Source organism: Prinia subflava, chromosome 6 (assembly GCF_021018805.1).
Source record: "Prinia subflava isolate CZ2003 ecotype Zambia chromosome 6, Cam_Psub_1.2, whole genome shotgun sequence".
NCBI lineage: Eukaryota > Metazoa > Chordata > Aves > Passeriformes > Cisticolidae > Prinia > Prinia subflava.
The window spans coordinates 14,381,380-14,400,036 of NC_086252.1; the positions used below are offsets into that span (position 1 = coordinate 14,381,380).

Here is an 18,657-nt window from a genome sequence, read left to right on the forward strand (position 1 = left end):
AGGGGATGAAGTACCATTGGTGATGGATTTGCCAACGGTGCACTACAAACTGGGAGGAGCGTTGCAGGATTTAATATGTGGAGGACGTTCGATATTTCAAAGTTGTTAATGTCTGCAGTTTTTAAAATGATTATGCTTGATGTGTGCAGCAGCTAAATCTTTCTTGTTGATAATCAGAGCTGATTTATCTCTTTTTAAAAATTGATCTCAAGCCATGCAAGATCTTATTACTCCCAAAAGGAACTGAATAGCTCAGGCATACTCATTTAAATGAAGTTCACCCCCGACCTCTTATTCATATCTCCAGTTCATACCTGTCCAGTTCATTTTGCCAAAAAAGCTGTTTAATCCTTCCTATTTCTCCCTCTTCTCCAAGCAACCCCACTCACTGAACTGAACTCCTAATCACAGAACATAAATACAAACTTTCATCTCTCATGGAAATGGGAGGTTTTTATCTCAGTGGGTAGACTGCTATCACCATGATGGACTGGAAAATGTGAACTTGGGTATGCAGAATGTCTCCTTGCATTTGAAGTCAAACAAAGGCAGAGATTTAAATCTAGCTCCCCAGTAAATCTCGTATGGGCAAAAGTCCCTACTGACCACATGGATTTATTTTTAACTAAATATTTCCAAATACTTGTTGGGGATTTTTTTGGTTTGGTTTTGGTTTTGGTTTTTTTCTGTATTTTTCTGCATTGCATCTCATAGATTCAAATGTATAGGGAACTTCCCACATTATAAAACACTTATGAATAATTGTATGTGGTATCTTCAGTACCAGTTATTTTGATTCATTTGTTTGCTTTACTCAAGTTTGGTAACCTCTTTTCCCCAGCCTTAAATAAGCTTCTTAAAGCCTGTAAGAAATATGATAGAATTCAGAACTGCTTGAACTTGGAAGTCAATGAAATACCTGTACTAAGGGAAAATGGTCCTCTTAGTGTCATTTCATTCCCTATCCTATATATTAGATATGAAATTGCAGTCTTAAAGCTAATCATTGAACTCCAAGAGCATTCGTACTTGGGTTCATAATTCAGCTTGGGAAGATAAATCTGCAAAATACATATCAAGGTTAGCCTTTCAAACCATCTCAAGATATGCAGGTGTTTAAATTATGTTTATCATTTATTCTTCCTCCAGAAATAGTCTTTTCCCAAAACTGGGAGTGTCCAATGAGAGATTTTACTTTTTGAAATGATGACCTGTTAGAATATCAGGCTTTTTGTTTAGTTTTACTGACTGTTTTTCTTTATTTTCTTTTATTTTACTCCTTTCTTGTCACATTGTCTATAGACTCAGTTTATGTTATTTTTACATAGTTTTTTTCTTTTTTTTTCCCCGTTCTGTCATAGTTTATCTTCTTCCAGCTTCTTTTTGATTTGGAGATATTGGAAAAGGGCGGAAAGAAATTGAAAAATGTCCCAAAATAATCTGGAACATTATAAGCATACTGCATAAGGGATTAAAGGAAAGGAAGAAGATTTGGAGCAATATGAAAAAGTATTTTCTCATGAAAATAATAGGAAATAAACACATCCAAACACTGTCATCACCTCATGGCCTAGAAACAGGTCCAAATTTTTTGTTTTCAGTTTTTAATTTTTTTTTTCCTAAGTCTTTTTCCTGTTTCCCACTAAAATGCTATACAGGGATAAATTGCCCTGCACTCTCTCCCCATTGTGCTGTGGATTTTACTGGGCTTAATTCTTTCACATGACAGGCATGCATGCATGAACATTCTTATGGACTCATATGGCATAGTAAAAAATGTTTTATTAAGAATAAAAATATCTTTTTCCAAAAAGAAAGAAGTAATGGAACCAGAGACTTCCACAAGCTTTTTATAATGAATATAAATCATTTAGCTCTCCAGTGCAGGATATATGTATTTTGAACTGCTTTGTTCAGACTTTCATCATTTGTTGTTTATCCAGCAGCATCCCAAGGCAACCCTCAAGTTTTTCCTTCTTTCAGAAACTCTATTTCTTGAATCTCCTTCTCAGTCTGGTGAAAGGCTCCAAAACTCTCCACTGTTACTGGATCTTGCATCCAGTTCTTCTCATAGGTTGTAGATGTTAGCTATTTTCCCCAATAATTTTCAAACACAATAATTTCATCAATTTTTTTTAAATAGTGACATCAATGTATTTGTGGATGTACAGTGAGCTTAGTTTGCTGGGGAGGTCAAGAAAGTTCTCAAAGAATGGTGGGAGAAAATGTAATGTAATGAAAACACCAGGGTTCCCCTCTGCATCTCTGCCTAGGAGCTGGTTAGCTGAGCAGGGCTGTGTAATTGGCAGTCCCTGCCGCATTTGATGCTTTACTCATTTTCATTTGCTTAATGTCACAGTTAGCAGTGCACACCTTCCCTCTGCAACACTTCGGTGTATCCAGGTGTTTGTTGGGGAAAACCCTGTTCTTGATGTACCTGCTTATTTCCTCCTCATCCCCATTTGCCCTATCAAATGTGAAACCAGCCTTCTGTTTGCCTGACAAGCAGGCTGTGTGTCTCTCCCAGTAGTGTCCTCTGAGCAATATTTGGGGTTTTCTAATGTATTACAGAGAGGTTCAGAATCAATATACTGCTCTGGTTCCAGCAGCCCAAAGGTGTCTGGCAAGATATGCAGGCTGGATTCACAGCTGGTCATCTGTGGTCAGAGTTTTGATGGATTTCATATGCAGCATGAAGGATTCATCATTTCATTCATACTGAAGGCTCTGAGCAATTTGAGCAGGTCAAGTACCCCTGAACCCTCTGGGGGAGTTGTAAAGGTTTCATGTCAAAGCACAGGAGGAAGATAACTGCAATGCAGAGTCCATGAATATACTGGCCAGAGGGACTGTGTTGTGTTTGTGCTGCAAGACACAAATAGGAGAGACTGTGCCTCCTATTTGAGGGACAGATCTTTGTACATTTGAACTAACCTAAGGAGCAATTGCAATCTTACAATATATCCATCTTGTAATATATTCCCCTGTTAGTAAAAGCATTCAGGATTTAGTTAAATAAGAGGAGTCCCAGGGTGTGAATGGCAAAGATGTATTAATAGACAAATATGAAAAATGCAGATGCACTTAACACTCTGCAGTGTGTCACAGAGAAGTCTCTGCTGTACTCTCTCAGGTTTTGTTCCCCTGCTAAACTAACCCTAACCCTAAAAGGGCATGTGCAATACATGGCAGTATGGCTGTACCATAAGGATTGGCTTTGGAGGTAGTCTGGGTTTTTTTGTTTGTTTTTTTGTTTTTTGTCCCCAGTGGAAACTTTATCATAAAGGAGACTAGAAAATAAAAGTTCTCTCTGTAGCCACACTACAGGAACCTTACATTTTCTTCAGCTAAAAGCTGACATCTTTAACACATTGTTATCATTTCATGTCCGAGTCAGTGCATCAGGCTGTGCCAGTTCACAAACCAGGCTAGAGCAAAACACAGCTCAGAGCAGTACTACAGTGGGTGTCCCATGACTGAGCACAGGGCCCTGAGAGCTCAGGGAGGCTGGGAAAGGTGGGGAAATGCTGATTTCCATTGTCCAAATTCAAGTAGCTGGAAAACTCTGCTTCCAAAATTTCCATGCCACAAGCAACTTACCTAGAATAGAAATGGAGATCAGTTGTATGCAGCATCCATATGCCCAAATAAGTTCAAATTCTGTTTCTGTTCTGTATCCGAAACTGCTTGTGTAGTAGCTTCTATAGGGCTTAAGTAGTTAGGAAGTTCCTCATTCTCTGAAGAATATTTTTCCCATAGCCAGTAACATTCATAAATCTAGTAAATCACTTCCCCACAGAGATTTTTGTACCATGCAACAGCTCAAGAATCTGAACAAAACAGTTTTGCATCTCTTCCTTGTGGGTAAGATCATTACTTTGCACAGACGTGAAGCAGTGGCATTTCTAGAAACTAGCCCACCATTATGATTCATGAGGTTTCCAGAGATTTTGCTTTTAGTTTTGTCTTGCTGCAACGTGGCACATGAACTCCATAACAAGCTATTGTAACAACCCCACCAGTCACCCACCCACCCACAATCAATGGCAGGCACAGCAAGCAGTTCTTCCCCTCCCAGAGTAAGCCTTGCAACAGACACAAGCAGAGGTACAGCTGGCCTTCACACAACCTCAGATTCTGGTTTTTTTAGCTGCATTGACTGCTGCCATGGGCATGTATTCACTGTTGTACTCATGGGAGCTGGATTCACGCCTCTGATTCTGCCAACAGAGAGAAGATGCCATGACATTAATATGTAGTCACTTACCTTTGCCACTCCTGCCTTTGTTCATTAAGTAGGACAGTTACTCTGTTCTCAGTGGGAACATTAAGGTCAGAACAGACATGTCAAACTCACATAGAAAACTTGGAATAAAACAAACTGAAAATTAAAAACACACATTGCCCCCAAAAATAGCTAATGTCCTTGGTCTTCCTTCTTTTCTGAGTCAAATCTAAGTGGTTTTGCTGCAGAAAAGTGGTGGAATTGCTCCACTGATGCTTGTTTCCCCTTCGTAAAGAAAACAATCAGGTGAACTGCTTACCAAAGTTTCCTGACCTGTGCAGCATTTCTCCTCTTTCCTTTGGTTCCAAACTCTTAAATCAATAAACAATTCTGTCTTAGAAAAATTAAATCTGAGTTACTGTCATCAATGACTTGAATTCCAGTGGTAAATTATTTACTCAGTCTTTTTGTGAAAAAACACAGCACATGCTTAGTATGGGCCTGTCCCACTCTCTAAATCTCATTAAATCACGTTACCCATCCATGACCTTTGGAAGAAGGGTTCTGCATACTCATACACTTGCTTACCTTACTCCTTAAGTAACAGGCCACAACACAGGAGACACAGAAAATGGCAAAAATAATCAGGCTGATAATTATCCATGACATGAACCCAAGTGAAAAGCAGTTCTCCCTGTCTGAAGACGAGGAGGCAAAAAAAAAAAAAAGTCATCACTGATAATTTTCATTTTTGCCTTCTGCAGATAATTTCAATTTTTTCCCCTCTTCATATTAATAAATTAGCAAAAGCAAATTCTGAAAAAGGATTTTGCTGACCTGAATTGCTACCTTAGAAAAGTGTATTCAGGAGGAAGCAGAAGATGGCAATTTTTCAGAAAGAGAGGGGAAATGGCTGGTACATAGTGCTGAAAGTGTAGACTGAAAAGAAACCAAGCCAGGCTTGAGAGCAGGCTGAGAAAGAAAAGGAAAAAGCCATAAAAATCCCAACCTCCAACATGGTGTTTCAGATCTGAACAAGGTTTATGCTTATATGCAATCTATGCTTATATGCAGTAAGTACCACAGGTGATTTACAGGGTGGCCTGTAAAAGAAGGGCAAACCTTTGTTTGATAGGGAGGCAAGCTGAGGTACTCAAGATTACCCTTGCTCATAGCTGGGAGAAAATACCACAGGGTGTAAAACATTTAGAAAAACCTCTGAGCATCTGGCTATCCATACAAGTGGAAATGGACACTGAAGACTAAACCAAATGTCACAGCTTGATTCTGAGAAGCTTTTTTAAATACAGAGAGGATTGAGAGACAACTTGACTCAACCACACAATTGCTGTAGCATTTCAGCTTCTATCCTTGTTTATTCCTGGTGTTAGAAGAGAGGAAGAGAGAAAGCAAGGGAAGGACAACAGGCAGAACCATGCTGCAACTGAGCTGTATACAGAACCAAGAACTGGTGCAAGCAGAACCACCCTTAACTCTTTCAGTTTAGTAAATTAAAGAGCCACTGAATGAAAGCCAGGTCAAAACTAAAACCTGGGAAGTTAGTTTTCTGGAGTTAGTCCAAGCCCTTCTCAGTAAATGGCCAAAAATTCTCAACAGCACTGGATCTCTTCTGCACTAAGGAGGCCCTAAAGCTGAAGGTCTGCTTCACAGAGGTGAACACCATCTTCTTCACACCTCAATGGCATCCCAGAGTTCCATATACCCCTACTAGTATGGATATTTGACAATCGATTTTCTGTAATCCTAGGCTTTTGAAGATACTCTCAGAATGGATTTTTCCCCACAGGCTACACCTAATCTTAACATTTATACTCAGCAACTTTAAAAATGGACAAGTAAAATTGCTGTTGCAGACAACCCCCCTGCAGTACTCCAGAAGCTGTAGTCAAGCTAACTTGGCTGCCACCACCACTACGCAAAGCTCAGCAGGGCCTGCAAAACCTGCCCAAGAAGATGAACAAATATGCAGAGGACACGCTAAGCAGAGTGCCAACACAGCCCCACTGTTAAGTAGTTTTAAGCTGCCTGGAATAAGCTGTGCAAGTTGTAGTCACATTTTTCACTGCAGCATAGCTATACCCAGTGTCTACTTATCAGTAAACTGAATGAGGGGAGAAGAGAACTAAACTTACCTGGGATGTACAAATAGGTTTCTTTCAAACAGCATTCTATGTAAGGAGGGGGTAAGAATATCTCCAGGTAGTAGGTATAAACATCAATATGTTCTCTTTCCAGATTTTTAAGAATGAAAGTGGTGCTGCTTCTTGAATACTTTGTCTGACAGTAGGTGACATTACTCTTGGGGGTTACTCCCTCTTCGCTCAAATGGAGTGCACAGATTTTCTTCTGTTCATGCCCTTTGTAGAGGGTCATGCTGAACTCATCCGCATTTTGGGGGTTAGGGAATGTGAAATTGAAGTTTCCATTTTCAAATTCCACCATCACCTGGGCATCAGGAACATGGGGCTGAGCTGAAGACATTAAAACAGTAAGTATAGTCACACATACGGCAGTGAAAGGAATTCTTAAAGCGCTAAGAAACTCATTTAAACAAAACAAATGAACCATGTGATTGTGATTTAAGGCATTTAGGTACTCAGAATGGTCTGGCTGTGAAAAGCAGCCCTCACGATGAGACACCAGTGTATTATTCTGGTTGTGCTGGACATTACTGACAAAATAAATGAGATCTGGCCTGTTACCTGCTCTAAAGCTGGAGAGATTACTGTTAGCATTAGATCAGTGACTTTGATAATATTAATTCCTACTAAAGCTACTAAATTGTGAGGTTACTAATATTACTTACAATATCAGTTACTAGATATTGTTTAAAGGCCCCCTGGACCAAACACTGTATAGACATAAAATCCCTACCTCAGAGTCAAATTGTCTTATTCATAGATAAAACAAGTGGGACAAAGATGATAATTATAATAATTATCTTTGGTTTATGGTTCATAATCTGTACCCTGCTGAACATGCAATTATAAAATCATTTAGACTAGAAAAGACCCTTAAGATCATCAAATCCAAGCATTTGCCAAGCATTGCCTAGTCCACAACTAAACCATGTCCCTAATTGCCACTCCAATGTGTCTTTTAAATCCCTCCAGGAGTGATGACTCTACCACTTCTCCAGGCAGCCTGTTCCAATGCTTGACTGCTCTTTCAGTGAAGAAATTTTTCCTAATATCCAGTCTAAATCCTCATGCACTTTGAGGCCATTTCCTCTTGTCTTGCCACTTGTCACTTAGGAGAAAAGACAGAACCCTACCTTGCTGCAGCCTCCTTTCAGGTAGATGTAGAAAATTAAAAGTTCTCCCTGGGCCTCCTTTTTTTCCGGCTAAACAGCCCCAGCTCCCTCAGCCACTCCTTTCATCAGCTCTGTTGCCTCCTCTGGACCCACTACAACACCTCAGTGTCTTTCCTGTAGTGAGGGGCCCAAAACTGGACACATGATTTAAGGTGTGCCCTCACCAGTGCTGAGTACAGGGTGACAGTGTTTGCTCTGATCTTCCTGGCCACACAGTAATTGGTACAGTAATTGGTACAGTAATTGATGCCACTGGTTTTCTTGGCGCCTGGGCACACACTGGCTCATGTTCAGCCAGCTGCTGACCAGCACCCTCAGGACCTTTACTAGGCAGCTTTCCAGACTCTTCCCCCAGCTTGCAGGGCTGCCTAGGTTGTTGTGGCCCAAGTGCAGGACTTGGCTCTTGGCCTTGTTGAATCTCATACAGCTGATCGCGACCCATTGATCGCGACCCATTTATCCAGCCTGTCCAGAGCCTTCCTATACTCCCACCTGACACTTCCACCTAGCTTGGTGTTAACTGCAGATTTATTGAAGGTGCAAGTGGGGACCCCACTTGTAAGCGGCCACCAGCTGGATGTAACTCTCTTCACCACCACACTCTGGGCCTGGTGGCCCAGCTGGTTTGATGATGTAGCTGAAAATTTCAAATGGGATGTGAACCACAAGCTCCTACGTGACTGCCTTAACCACAGGACCTGACTTGTCTTTGTGGAATAGATAGCGATTAGAGACATGACATAAAGTTTCAGCCTGATTACTTAGATGGCTATAGCACTGTTATCGCTCAGATAATGGAAGGAATAGAGGACAAATGTTACTGTGTGCGTGCACCCACACGCAACCCAGAAATCACAATTGACCCTCCCAAAATCTCTATGAATTGTGCAACTCTCATTTTACATATTTCTTGGAGAAGCAAAGAAAATGAACTGACTGAAGATGTCCTGCTGCCTCACAGTTTGACTTTGTAAAGTCAGCAAACAATAGCACAGAAAACTCCCTCAGACAAAAATGTTAAAATGTGCAGTAAAGAATGACTTTTTTTTCTTTAAGGGCAGTATTTTCTGATGTAAAAAGCATTTAAAACCATAAACCAAATTAGGCAATTGCATCTTACCTATATTTTTGCATGCACGTGATAAGCAGTTGACAGCTCCTGAAAAATACAAAATTGTTTTCTGTTTAAAATTCAAGAAAAGCGATGCTGGAACAGGAGGTTAACCATGCAATGTTAAGACGCTAAAGCTATTTATAATTGGTATCATTATCCTATTCAATCCTTTCTGTGCTACACTCTAAAGCCATATGATATGATAAAAGAATTAAATATAAAAAATCAAAGTAGAAAGAAAATACTCAAGGCAAGAATTTATGTTGATCATACACATCACGTTCACAAATTCTTAAAACACCTTTGCAAAGCAATACGTGTATGTCAGAAATAGAACCATCATGAAAGTAAAACTCTTTCACCAAGATACGGAGGAAATCTGCCTAAAATAAAAGAGCATATTTTTGATTTCTCATGATCCTGATTTTGCAATGAGCCAGTGTTATATTTTTCCCAGACCAAAGTACTCATTTCCATCAATGTTTGTTCTGCTTCCCCCACTGCTTGACATAGCACTGAGACATCTTATAATTATCTGGATGATGTTCCAATACATAAATCAAGAAAACATTCAAGCAGTGCATATGGTTTTGTTCCTTTTCCAATGGAAACTTTTTCTCTTACTCTTCATAGGTGATCTTGATTACAGAACACAGACACATTTCTAAAATTTGTTCTGGTTTTGTTTTTTAAACTGCTGCCTCCATCACCACACACTATGGCAACACTTTATAATGGTTTGTATGTCAGTACTGACAACATAGCACAGTCTGATTGTGTTTCATTTGGAATTTTTCTTTTTGCAGTGCCCTAAAATTAAATGTTCAGATAGGCAGATAAACAAAAAAACATTCTATGTGCTGTTCCTGTTTTCTGGTAGCCTGAGTAAGTTCTTCAGATGCTGCTTAGAATAAAATAGATCTAAATCAGGATTTTATGATGCCAAAGAAATACAGGGCAAATGCTTGAAGACTTTGATGCACTCTCCCATTCTTGTTACAGCTACATGGTAGTCTAGATAGATCCACACAGAGTAGACCCTCAGCTGTTCCAGGTATTGCATTGTTTACATAGTACAAACAATCTTTTTCCCAAGGCACCAAGGCACTGTTAGCTTTGACATTTGGCCTGTAAATACACAGGAACATAAGATCATTCTCTTTCTGGTGCCTTTGTATGATCTCAACTCTTTCGATCTTTTAGTGTTCATGCTTTTCTCCTTTTTTGAATTCTTGCTCCCCAGTTACTGCCATTGGCAAAGGCGTTGAAATGAATGCTACTCATTTAAGATATCTTTAGAGTGACACAGAAGCTAATGGACTTCTGGAAGACGCTTTGCATTGCTCAGTTAGAGAGCAATGGAAACTGTTATCCCTTCTTGACTGATGGACCATTTTCCTAGTTATCAAATTCTTCCTGGGTTACCGTGCACAGTCAGTGCCCTTATCTAATTCAGAGACAGTTCTACTATCTGTACTTCTCTCAGGACTGTTACTTAAGTGTATGATAACAGACAAGGTATTCAGCATCCTGTATCGCTGGCGTGAAGATAAGGCAGAGAAAACACGCAGCTTGCCAAGCCATGGTGAAAGAGAGCGCTAGAACCACTGCAGACAGAAAGTGGAAACCCTTAAAATGTTATACAGTCTGAAAAGATGAAAGCAAAGGTCAAATAAAGAAATAATTCTTGATGAGTTATATGTTGAATGATGAGAGAAAACTGTTGCTATGAGAACAGCATTTGAGATAAAGGTCATTTAAAATGCTCTGTAGTTTGACATCCTGTAGTATGGTAACATATACCTTTAGAATTAGGCCAAATACCCAACAAATTATTTAGGGAAGGGAGGAAAAAAAATGTACAGCAGAAAGTAGGGAGCATGATGAATGCATAAACTTATCTGATACTTTTGAGAAGCATCTGCCTGGAGGTGAAACCTCTACATTTGTCACTGGTCATCTGAGAGGAAAGGCAGATGCTGGCTCTGTCAGGGCAGCTACAGAGCCAAGTGGTGCCCTATTCCTTCGATGTCCCAGAGGAGCAGGGGACAACCCTACTCAGAGCACTGAAGTAACAACTTCAGATTTGTTTTCTCTGTGGCTCCGAGAATAGTTCAATTTGGCTGTTACTTAATGAATTTGCCCTTTCATACTATATGGGTTAAAATGTTTGTCAGAGATCATGGTTTTAGTCCTTGTTTTTAATGGAAAAGGGCAGAGAGAGGTCATTAAGCATTTAGTTCATATGATATTGTGGCAAGCTGAAAGATCGTTTTGTATTCTCTCCAACCCAGAAGCCTAAAACGCCTGTTTTCAAGGAAGACTTAGTAATATGTTTCTCTGAATGAGCATTTTGGTAAATGTGATGCAATTAGTATTCCTCTGAAACAAATGTCCATACAGAAGAGTGTGCTTAGCGTAGGAGAAAGACAACATATTTTAGAATTAGATTAATACTGCCTGATATTAAAACACAAAATTGTCTACACTGAATGACCACAATGGGTGAGAGCTGATATAAATTTCCAACTCACTAGTTATTCTGCATCAGCTCCTAATTTGAATGCACTCGCTGAATACTAAAAAGTTGCTCCTTCCCCTTGCTGATCTTCCATGCCCATTTGTACCCATTCAGTCATATGGACCTGTAGCACGCTGTTGCTAATGGCCAGACACATTTGGGACGTTTCTTGCCAAGCTCCAGTCAGAATGGACGTACATTTAGTGGGATGTGAGATAGGAAACTGGGGTTTAAACACCCAACAATATTGCAAGATTCACTAATTCTCCCTAATTCTACCTCAGAAATATTTGAATAAAAGTCTACATTATGGTATTGCTGAAATTGAACAGAAGAATTTCGCTTACATATGGCTGTTAGATTTTTTTGGATATTTTTCGTAAAAGAGGTGATTCAATTGCATATAAAGGTTTGAGACAAGAGGAAACAAATCTTTAGTTTGTTTCCTAGCAGTGTCACAATGTGGAGTTGCAAGGAATTGTTCCTGGATGACCTGATATGAAGCAGTGCCAAGACAATATTGTGGTTTAGATATAAATCTAAGAGATTAACATGTGTATGAAAGTTACATCTTATGTTAAATTCTGAAGGAGAGTGTGAATGTATGTACATTTCTGTATAACTGTATTTACAGTCATGTACATTTCCACCTCTATTTCATCTCTAGTGCAGCAGGAAAGCCTTTTGGCAGAGGTTTGGAAATTTCTGTGGTAGTGTGCTTGGATACTGAGGCCAATGGAAAGTGTGTTATTTTCATGTTAATATCACTTTTCAAGCTTGGTTTAGGGTAGGAGAATAGAATACTGTTACTCGGTTTTCTTGCTGTTTGTATGATCTTCCCCAGGTCTCAGAAAACTAAGCTGATAAAAAGAACAAGCATAATTTCACTTGTGTGTGCCTCTGAAGATGAGCAAGGAAATTGCAGATCCTGCCTTTAAAACAAACACATTTGTTTTGTTAATGCTAAATGCATAATGAAACTACACACAGTTTTTAAGTTGCTATAGTTTCAAACTTTCAAGGCACTCTGAAAGATGAAACTGTCAATTTAGTGTCATTAGTCATATGCCTAAAACTAACATGTTTCTATCTTTCAGGAATCCAGGATTAAGTGAGGAAGGAGTGCTTGTGGGCAAAGCAGTAACGGCCAGATTTATTCTAGGAAGCCATCTTTAATCTGAATTATTTCTAAGGTATAACTTACGTTGAGAAATGCTGAAACATATATGAAATATACCACGGAAAGAACACCCAGTGTTGATAATATTTCAAAAGCCCTTCTAAGAAATTACCATGGTTTCCTCCTGTCTTGACAACAGGAAGAGTGATAACACTTTGCAAACGTTGGTGTGCAGAAGCTCATGTGCAATGTTTCATAGGGTCTCAAGTGCTATGGAATCCCACCTACAGCTCTGTACTCAAAAACCCCATGGCCTGCAGGCAATGCCTGTATTTCTCTGCAGGCAACAGAGAGGCTCCCTGCTCTTATGAACAATTTCTTTATCACAATTGTGTTATCAAATCATAATGCACACATGCACACATATATATCACCTCCTGTGACCTATTTACATCCAGAGATCACAAGTTATGCTGAGAACACTGTAAGACAAAAAACATGAGAGATACCATTTCTTCTTACACGCAGTCTCTTTCTCTTGTCATCTCCTTTCCCCAGTCCCCTGCCCAAATCCTACCCTCCATATTTGAAGGAAGCGAAAGAAGAGAGAAATGCTGGTATCAAACAGAATAAAAAAATATTTGCAGCCTTAAAATTACAGTTTATTTCTTCCCACGAGGAAGGGCTTTCTAGATAGCTTCAGTTGTGTAAAAGCGTGCTGGTCAGGAATTCATGCTAAATTGACCAGGTGAGAAGTAACCAAACTGAAAGGATTTTTTGTTAGTAGATTAAGGAACAACTTGCCAAGGAGAACTCCCTTTAGAGTTACTGATTACAATTACTCTTTCTTGTGGTTTCTCCCATCTTTTCATTCTATCTGAAAATTCAGCGTACTATCCATATATTAGTTAGCCTTCAAAAATGTATCTACGTTACCTAAAGAACTGAGAACTAGTTTTTATTTATACCAAAGCTGAAGTTCTTCCTGAAACCTCAGGGGTACTTAAATTCTATCCCTTTTCACTAGAATTTTGGAAACAAATATTTAGTAGCCCTTGGCATGGCCATCAAAGGAGCATATTTAGATGGTGTTTAGTAGCTGCACACTAAATGTCAGATCTTAATTTCATAACACATCATGCCAAATCCTTGGACAGCACATGTATGGAAAAAAAGACTCTTCTTAATCTGTTATTATCTGTATTTCCATGCTGACCCATTAATATGGGGGTTTCAGAGAGGTTGCAGATAAAGCTGGGATATTTTACTTTGAACAGCTAGGGTAAAACATTAAATCTTGTTAAATGCTACATCCATGTTTAAGGCTGGACTGAAATTGGTGCTGTCACTGTGCACCTTCTCAAACACAGCATAGGAATGCCATGCTTCCTTTTAAGTCTATGCTTCAAGCCTGCACCAAAATGATCTCATCTACTCCTCCATGCCATATACATTTTTCATTGTATAAAAATTCCCTGCCCAAACGAGAGCAGGTTTAATATATTGATAACTTGGTTTCTCTTTATAATTCACTGTCATGCTGCTATGAGATCTTATATCCATCAAGGGGACCTGGCTGGAGCACTACAATCTAAACAGCTAAAGGGTAACACTGAGCAGATGAGCTAAAGAACATAAACAATGAAAATTTGTAGTTTTTAGTTTCAGAGCAAATGTCTGTGCTGGCAGGAATTCTCTTCCCACCAACTCCAGTGATATTAAAGTTGAGAGCAGTCTCTTTGCAGCTGTTACCCTCCATTACCTTTATTCCTCCAACCCTTTGCTATCATGCCTCATTTACTGTCTCCCATCATTGGCTAAGTTATATTCTATAGAGACACCTACTGCAAGGAGAATAGTCCAGAATGTTACTCACCATACAGGACTTCAAACTGAAAGCAGAGGAGACAGCAAGTTACAGCAACTGCCTTCATGCCTGCCTGACACAGAGGCATCAGCCTTCTGTCTACTGCAAGGATGGGGAAGAACACATGGGTAGAAAAGGAAGTGGTTTGTGGGCTCTGGGGAAAATTGTAAGATAATCAGAATGACTTTTTAATTTAATATTTGTCCCCTGACTACATTATAGCTATGTCAGCATTAGCCTTTGCAAATAACTGGTTTAGTGCTTTATTTCTTTTCCTACCTGATGGTTTGCTGTCATAGACAGGAAGATGAAAGACTTTCTGACATTACTTTTGATGCTCACTTTGCAAAGATTGTTTCTGTAAAGTCTATCACAACAGAGGCTGCAGTCATCTACAGTAGACTTCTGCAGATGGCCCATGGTCAGCAATTACTATTAACTTACAGTATATGCATATTTGTAACTAGCAACTTGGGTTTTCGCCACTGGTTTTACATAACTAATAGTCTCGCTCTGTGTGGAAACCATTTGTAACATGTTCTACAAAGCATTTAATCCTAGGTGCTTATTTATGTCTATAATACTAGTTTTAGTGCAGAAAATAAGCAAGAAAATTAGCTTCTAAATCATGTTTAACATATTAGATGAAAATTGCATTTCTGATTGCACAAAGAGAAAACAGAAAGGACTGCTAGTGGTGTCTGACAAACACTACTAGGGTTGAATCCTTGTAATGGTCAAATAATTGGAAAATAACATGGCTGTGTTACAGTTTCATTCCTACCTTATACTGTGTAAGTAAATCCTTACAGGTTGGTTGACTCTTTTTCAAAAAGTGTTTTAATGACTACCACTATTAATGGTAAAGATCTGTTCACATGGATATTGGCAGACCTTTACTTTCTTCAAAACTTTCCAAAGCCCTGCAAATCCATGCCTTTTCTAAAATTACACTCAGAATTAAACCTGGGTTTATTCAGGTGTTGATCTAAATTTTCAGCTCAAGTCTCTGGGATCAAAATTAAGTAACTTTAAGTGGAGAAAGTTTCTGCAGTATGCTTTTAATTCTAAAGCCCAAAAATATAGGGAGGTTCAAACAATGATACACATGAAACACACATCTGACTCCTGAGATTTGACTATGAAGTTATAAGCTATGTTGGGATCTACTGAGGTTTCAGGTAGGATCATCTTTTCCATCCCCCATAAAAACTAATGGGAACTGCTGAAAGAACAGAGCAACTCTGTCCTGGGACATGACCTTTACTGCTCCCCAAATAAAGAGTGGCCCTGGAAAAGCCTATAGTAAGAAGAGCTGCTGCTGCAGAGAATTAAGGGTGGAAAAGAATCATGTGTCAAGTACCCCAACGCACATTTTTGGGAGAGCATTGTGGCAATACACACAAAAGATTAAGTCCTACAAAACCTATCACTGGCTGAGAAGGCCAATAAAGGTGTAGGGAAATGTACTCCATGTGCAAAGTTTTGGCTGCTTTTTTATGAAAACAAGCTTTAAAACAAATCAGTATTGTTACAAAGACAAAATTTGTTGTCTTTCTTAAAAATTTAAATATTTTGTTAGGAAAGTAATCTTGTTAAAGAGGATTTTTTTTTTCCAATATAGTTATTTTGGAGGAACTTGCTCCTTCCTTACCTCCCTATGACCATGTCAGTTACACCAAGGCAGAGATGATTAATATACATCTATTTCATTTTTGGGGGAAGAATAGCTACCAGCATAGCTTGGTGTACAGCTGGTAGCTGTATAGGCTGGTGTATAGGCTGGTGTACAGCTCACTACAACAATTGAAGAAAGTCTCACTGTCCAGTTTGTATCTGTCAAGTCCTCTTTCTTTACTATAATTATAGCTTCAAGTATACAATTACCCCTTCTCTTTTTCTGCTTCTTGGCTCTTGGGAACTTAGAACACACTGACCCCCTTATTTCAAAAGGGTCGAGCCCAGAGAATATTTGCAGTACATTTGTTTGGCAGCATTCTGAAGTTTGACCTGAACAGTGGTTCCAAGTGTATTTGATGATGAGCCTGGGGTGCTCACAGCGTATATTCACAAGCAAAGAGACACAAAATCTGTGCTCAGTGTGAAAGATACTCTCCTTCTAGTCCCACGCCACCAGAGACTTCTCCTCTGCCTTTCAATCCTTCCATCTTTGCCTTGCTCCCCTGTCAGCGCTCACCTACTTCACACAGACATTGTTACTGCAATTTAGAAGTGTTTCTTCTAAATACCACAGTTGGTTACGGTTAAACACCTGGAACAAGTAGTTTGTTTCCACAGGCTTCCTATAACTGTAACTATTTTTGCACACAAACACGTGTTTCCTTTTTCCATCCTCACTCATTTCTCTTCTCTGTGTCTTGATTTCACTCTCCCATCCTTATATGCCTCTCAGAGCTGACTTCTTTCCTCCTCCAACCTGACTGTCCCCCAACACCTGAGTACCTTGCTCCTCAAGCAGTAGCTTCCCTTCACCATGTGCAGTAACTCCTGTCTGGAATGTAGCTTTTCCTTCACCCCACGCCCTATTCTTTCTTCATGTCCTATTCCCAATGCTACCCCATAGTGATAATCTTCTTTTCTTCCTGTTGTCTTGCTTCTGACTGTTTGCAAACTGGAAAATCCTTATTTGAATTTTCGTGCCTTTAAAAATGCATTCCATGATACACTGAGTTCCAAAGAGAAATGGGCTTGCTCATCCCTTGGTCCATACACCAGTGTTCTCTACTACACAGTCTTCAGTGCTTCCCCTTCTAACTCCAAGTAAACTGTTTTCCAAGCTGTTAGAAAACAACACTTCTGCAAGTTTCCCTAAGGACACAGTAAAGAATTTCCATGTGTATATGATGTTTTTTTTTTTTTTTTTTCTCTGTTTAGTCACATAATTATTGTTACCACTCAAAACAATGTCCATGTTGGTAAAATGATACTGTACGGTTCACTGTGAAGCCAAGGTGCAGTGAAGACTTTTATTCCATCTCACCAGCAGCTTTCCACTTCTGCTCACGGATGAGCAGTTGCCTGCAGCAATATTCTCTCCATAGAATGTTTTGCGATTCTTTCTGCAGAGACTGCTACAGTCTATCCACACAAATTATATTCCACTGTCTCCTGCTGCTTCTCATTCTTTGCTTCAATATCTGGCCTATATTCTCATGACTCTGGGTCATTCCCTCAGGGCTGCAGTAGAAAGCCTCTACATTCACGCGTTTTCATTTCCTGTCCTCCTAATTGAGAAGGGGAACAATGATTTTCACTGTGCTATTTTTCAAGTTCTGTGATGGCTTTAAATCCCACTTCCCATCTGTACCACTCCCCATTAGGTGTGTAAACAAGCTGCAGTCATTCAGGATGTAGAGATTTTAGCCGAAACACAGCTCATGTGCTCCCTCATTTGTTCTGATGCCTCCTTTGCTGATCTGTTGGTCTGGTCACTCCCCCAGGCCTATGGGCATCCTGGTTATATTCTCTCTATCAACGTGCCAGAAGAGGCAACTGGGGCTCAGTCAGCTCAGCAGGCAGGCAAACACCTCCCTGCAGAGCAGATCTAATGAGACAGTCCCCTTTGGGGTGGAATTGTGTGTGGCTTTGCTTCTTGATACAAGTTCAGTTACCCCACTGATCACTTCTTTTTGGGGGTTGTTTTCTTTTCCTTTGGATGATGCTTGAGAATACTTTCCATCAAGTTTCCTAAAAGAACAAAAAAAAGTATGTTAAGGAGTTAAGCCCAGTTCTAAGGCTTGCAAGGGCATTGACCTACAAATTCAGTCGACAGGTGCTAAGTGGCAAATTCAGTCATGTCTAAACAGGTTTCTCAGAGAGGCAGTAGATACCCCCTCCCTGGAAAAACCTGACCTAGTTGAAGATGTCACTGCTTATTTCTGGGAGGCTGGACTAGATGGTGTTTAAAGGTCCTTTCCAAGCCAAACTATTCTATGATTGTAAATGCTTCTTCACATCCCAGGACAAATGTTTTGGACTGGCTGACTCAAGGCAACTGAGAGCCACCTGGGAAACTACTGTCTCCATCTGATCTTAGGATCTCCTATGCCTCTGTGTATCCAGCCCTGTCCCTCCTGCAGCACAGTTACCTAAAAGAGGTAGTGGACACGTCTTTGGGATGTGGATGTAGATAGGGCAGAGTGAAGCTCTTGTGCATGTGCTGGTGGTGTGGTCTGCAGATCCACAGGGTGGCTGGGGAAGGTTTACTGTCTTCAACATCAACAAAGGTAACGACCGTGCTCCTGCCCTTCTAGGTGTACTAGGAGGAGGATTGTGAGCAGCAGGTACTTTTCACTGGCATATGCCAGACTGTGCAGGAGGTATTTAGGAAAATACAAGGGTTGTAGATGGCCTGTGTTCATGGGCAGTGTTCCAGAAGGAGGAGTGTACCTTTGGAAGCCATTGCAGTTCCCTATAGCCAACGTGCTGCTGAGCTGAACTTTTTTACAGGGCCCC

General features: G+C 39.9%; 1 protein-coding gene across 1 annotated transcript; it reads right to left on the reverse strand.

Moving 5' to 3' along the window:
• Positions 1-1,054: 1,054 nt before the first annotated feature.
• Positions 1,055-14,322, reverse strand: LOC134551820 (inducible T-cell costimulator-like). Its single transcript, XM_063399803.1, has 5 exons — positions 14,191-14,322; positions 8,680-8,718; positions 6,379-6,717; positions 4,814-4,923; positions 1,055-4,220 (listed from the first exon to the last, which is right to left on the reverse strand). Exons 1-5 carry the CDS (start codon positions 14,267-14,269, stop codon positions 4,131-4,133), a joined length of 657 nt encoding a protein of 218 aa, XP_063255873.1. The 5' UTR covers positions 14,270-14,322; the 3' UTR covers positions 1,055-4,130.
• Between the last annotated feature and the right edge of the window lie 4,335 nt (positions 14,323-18,657).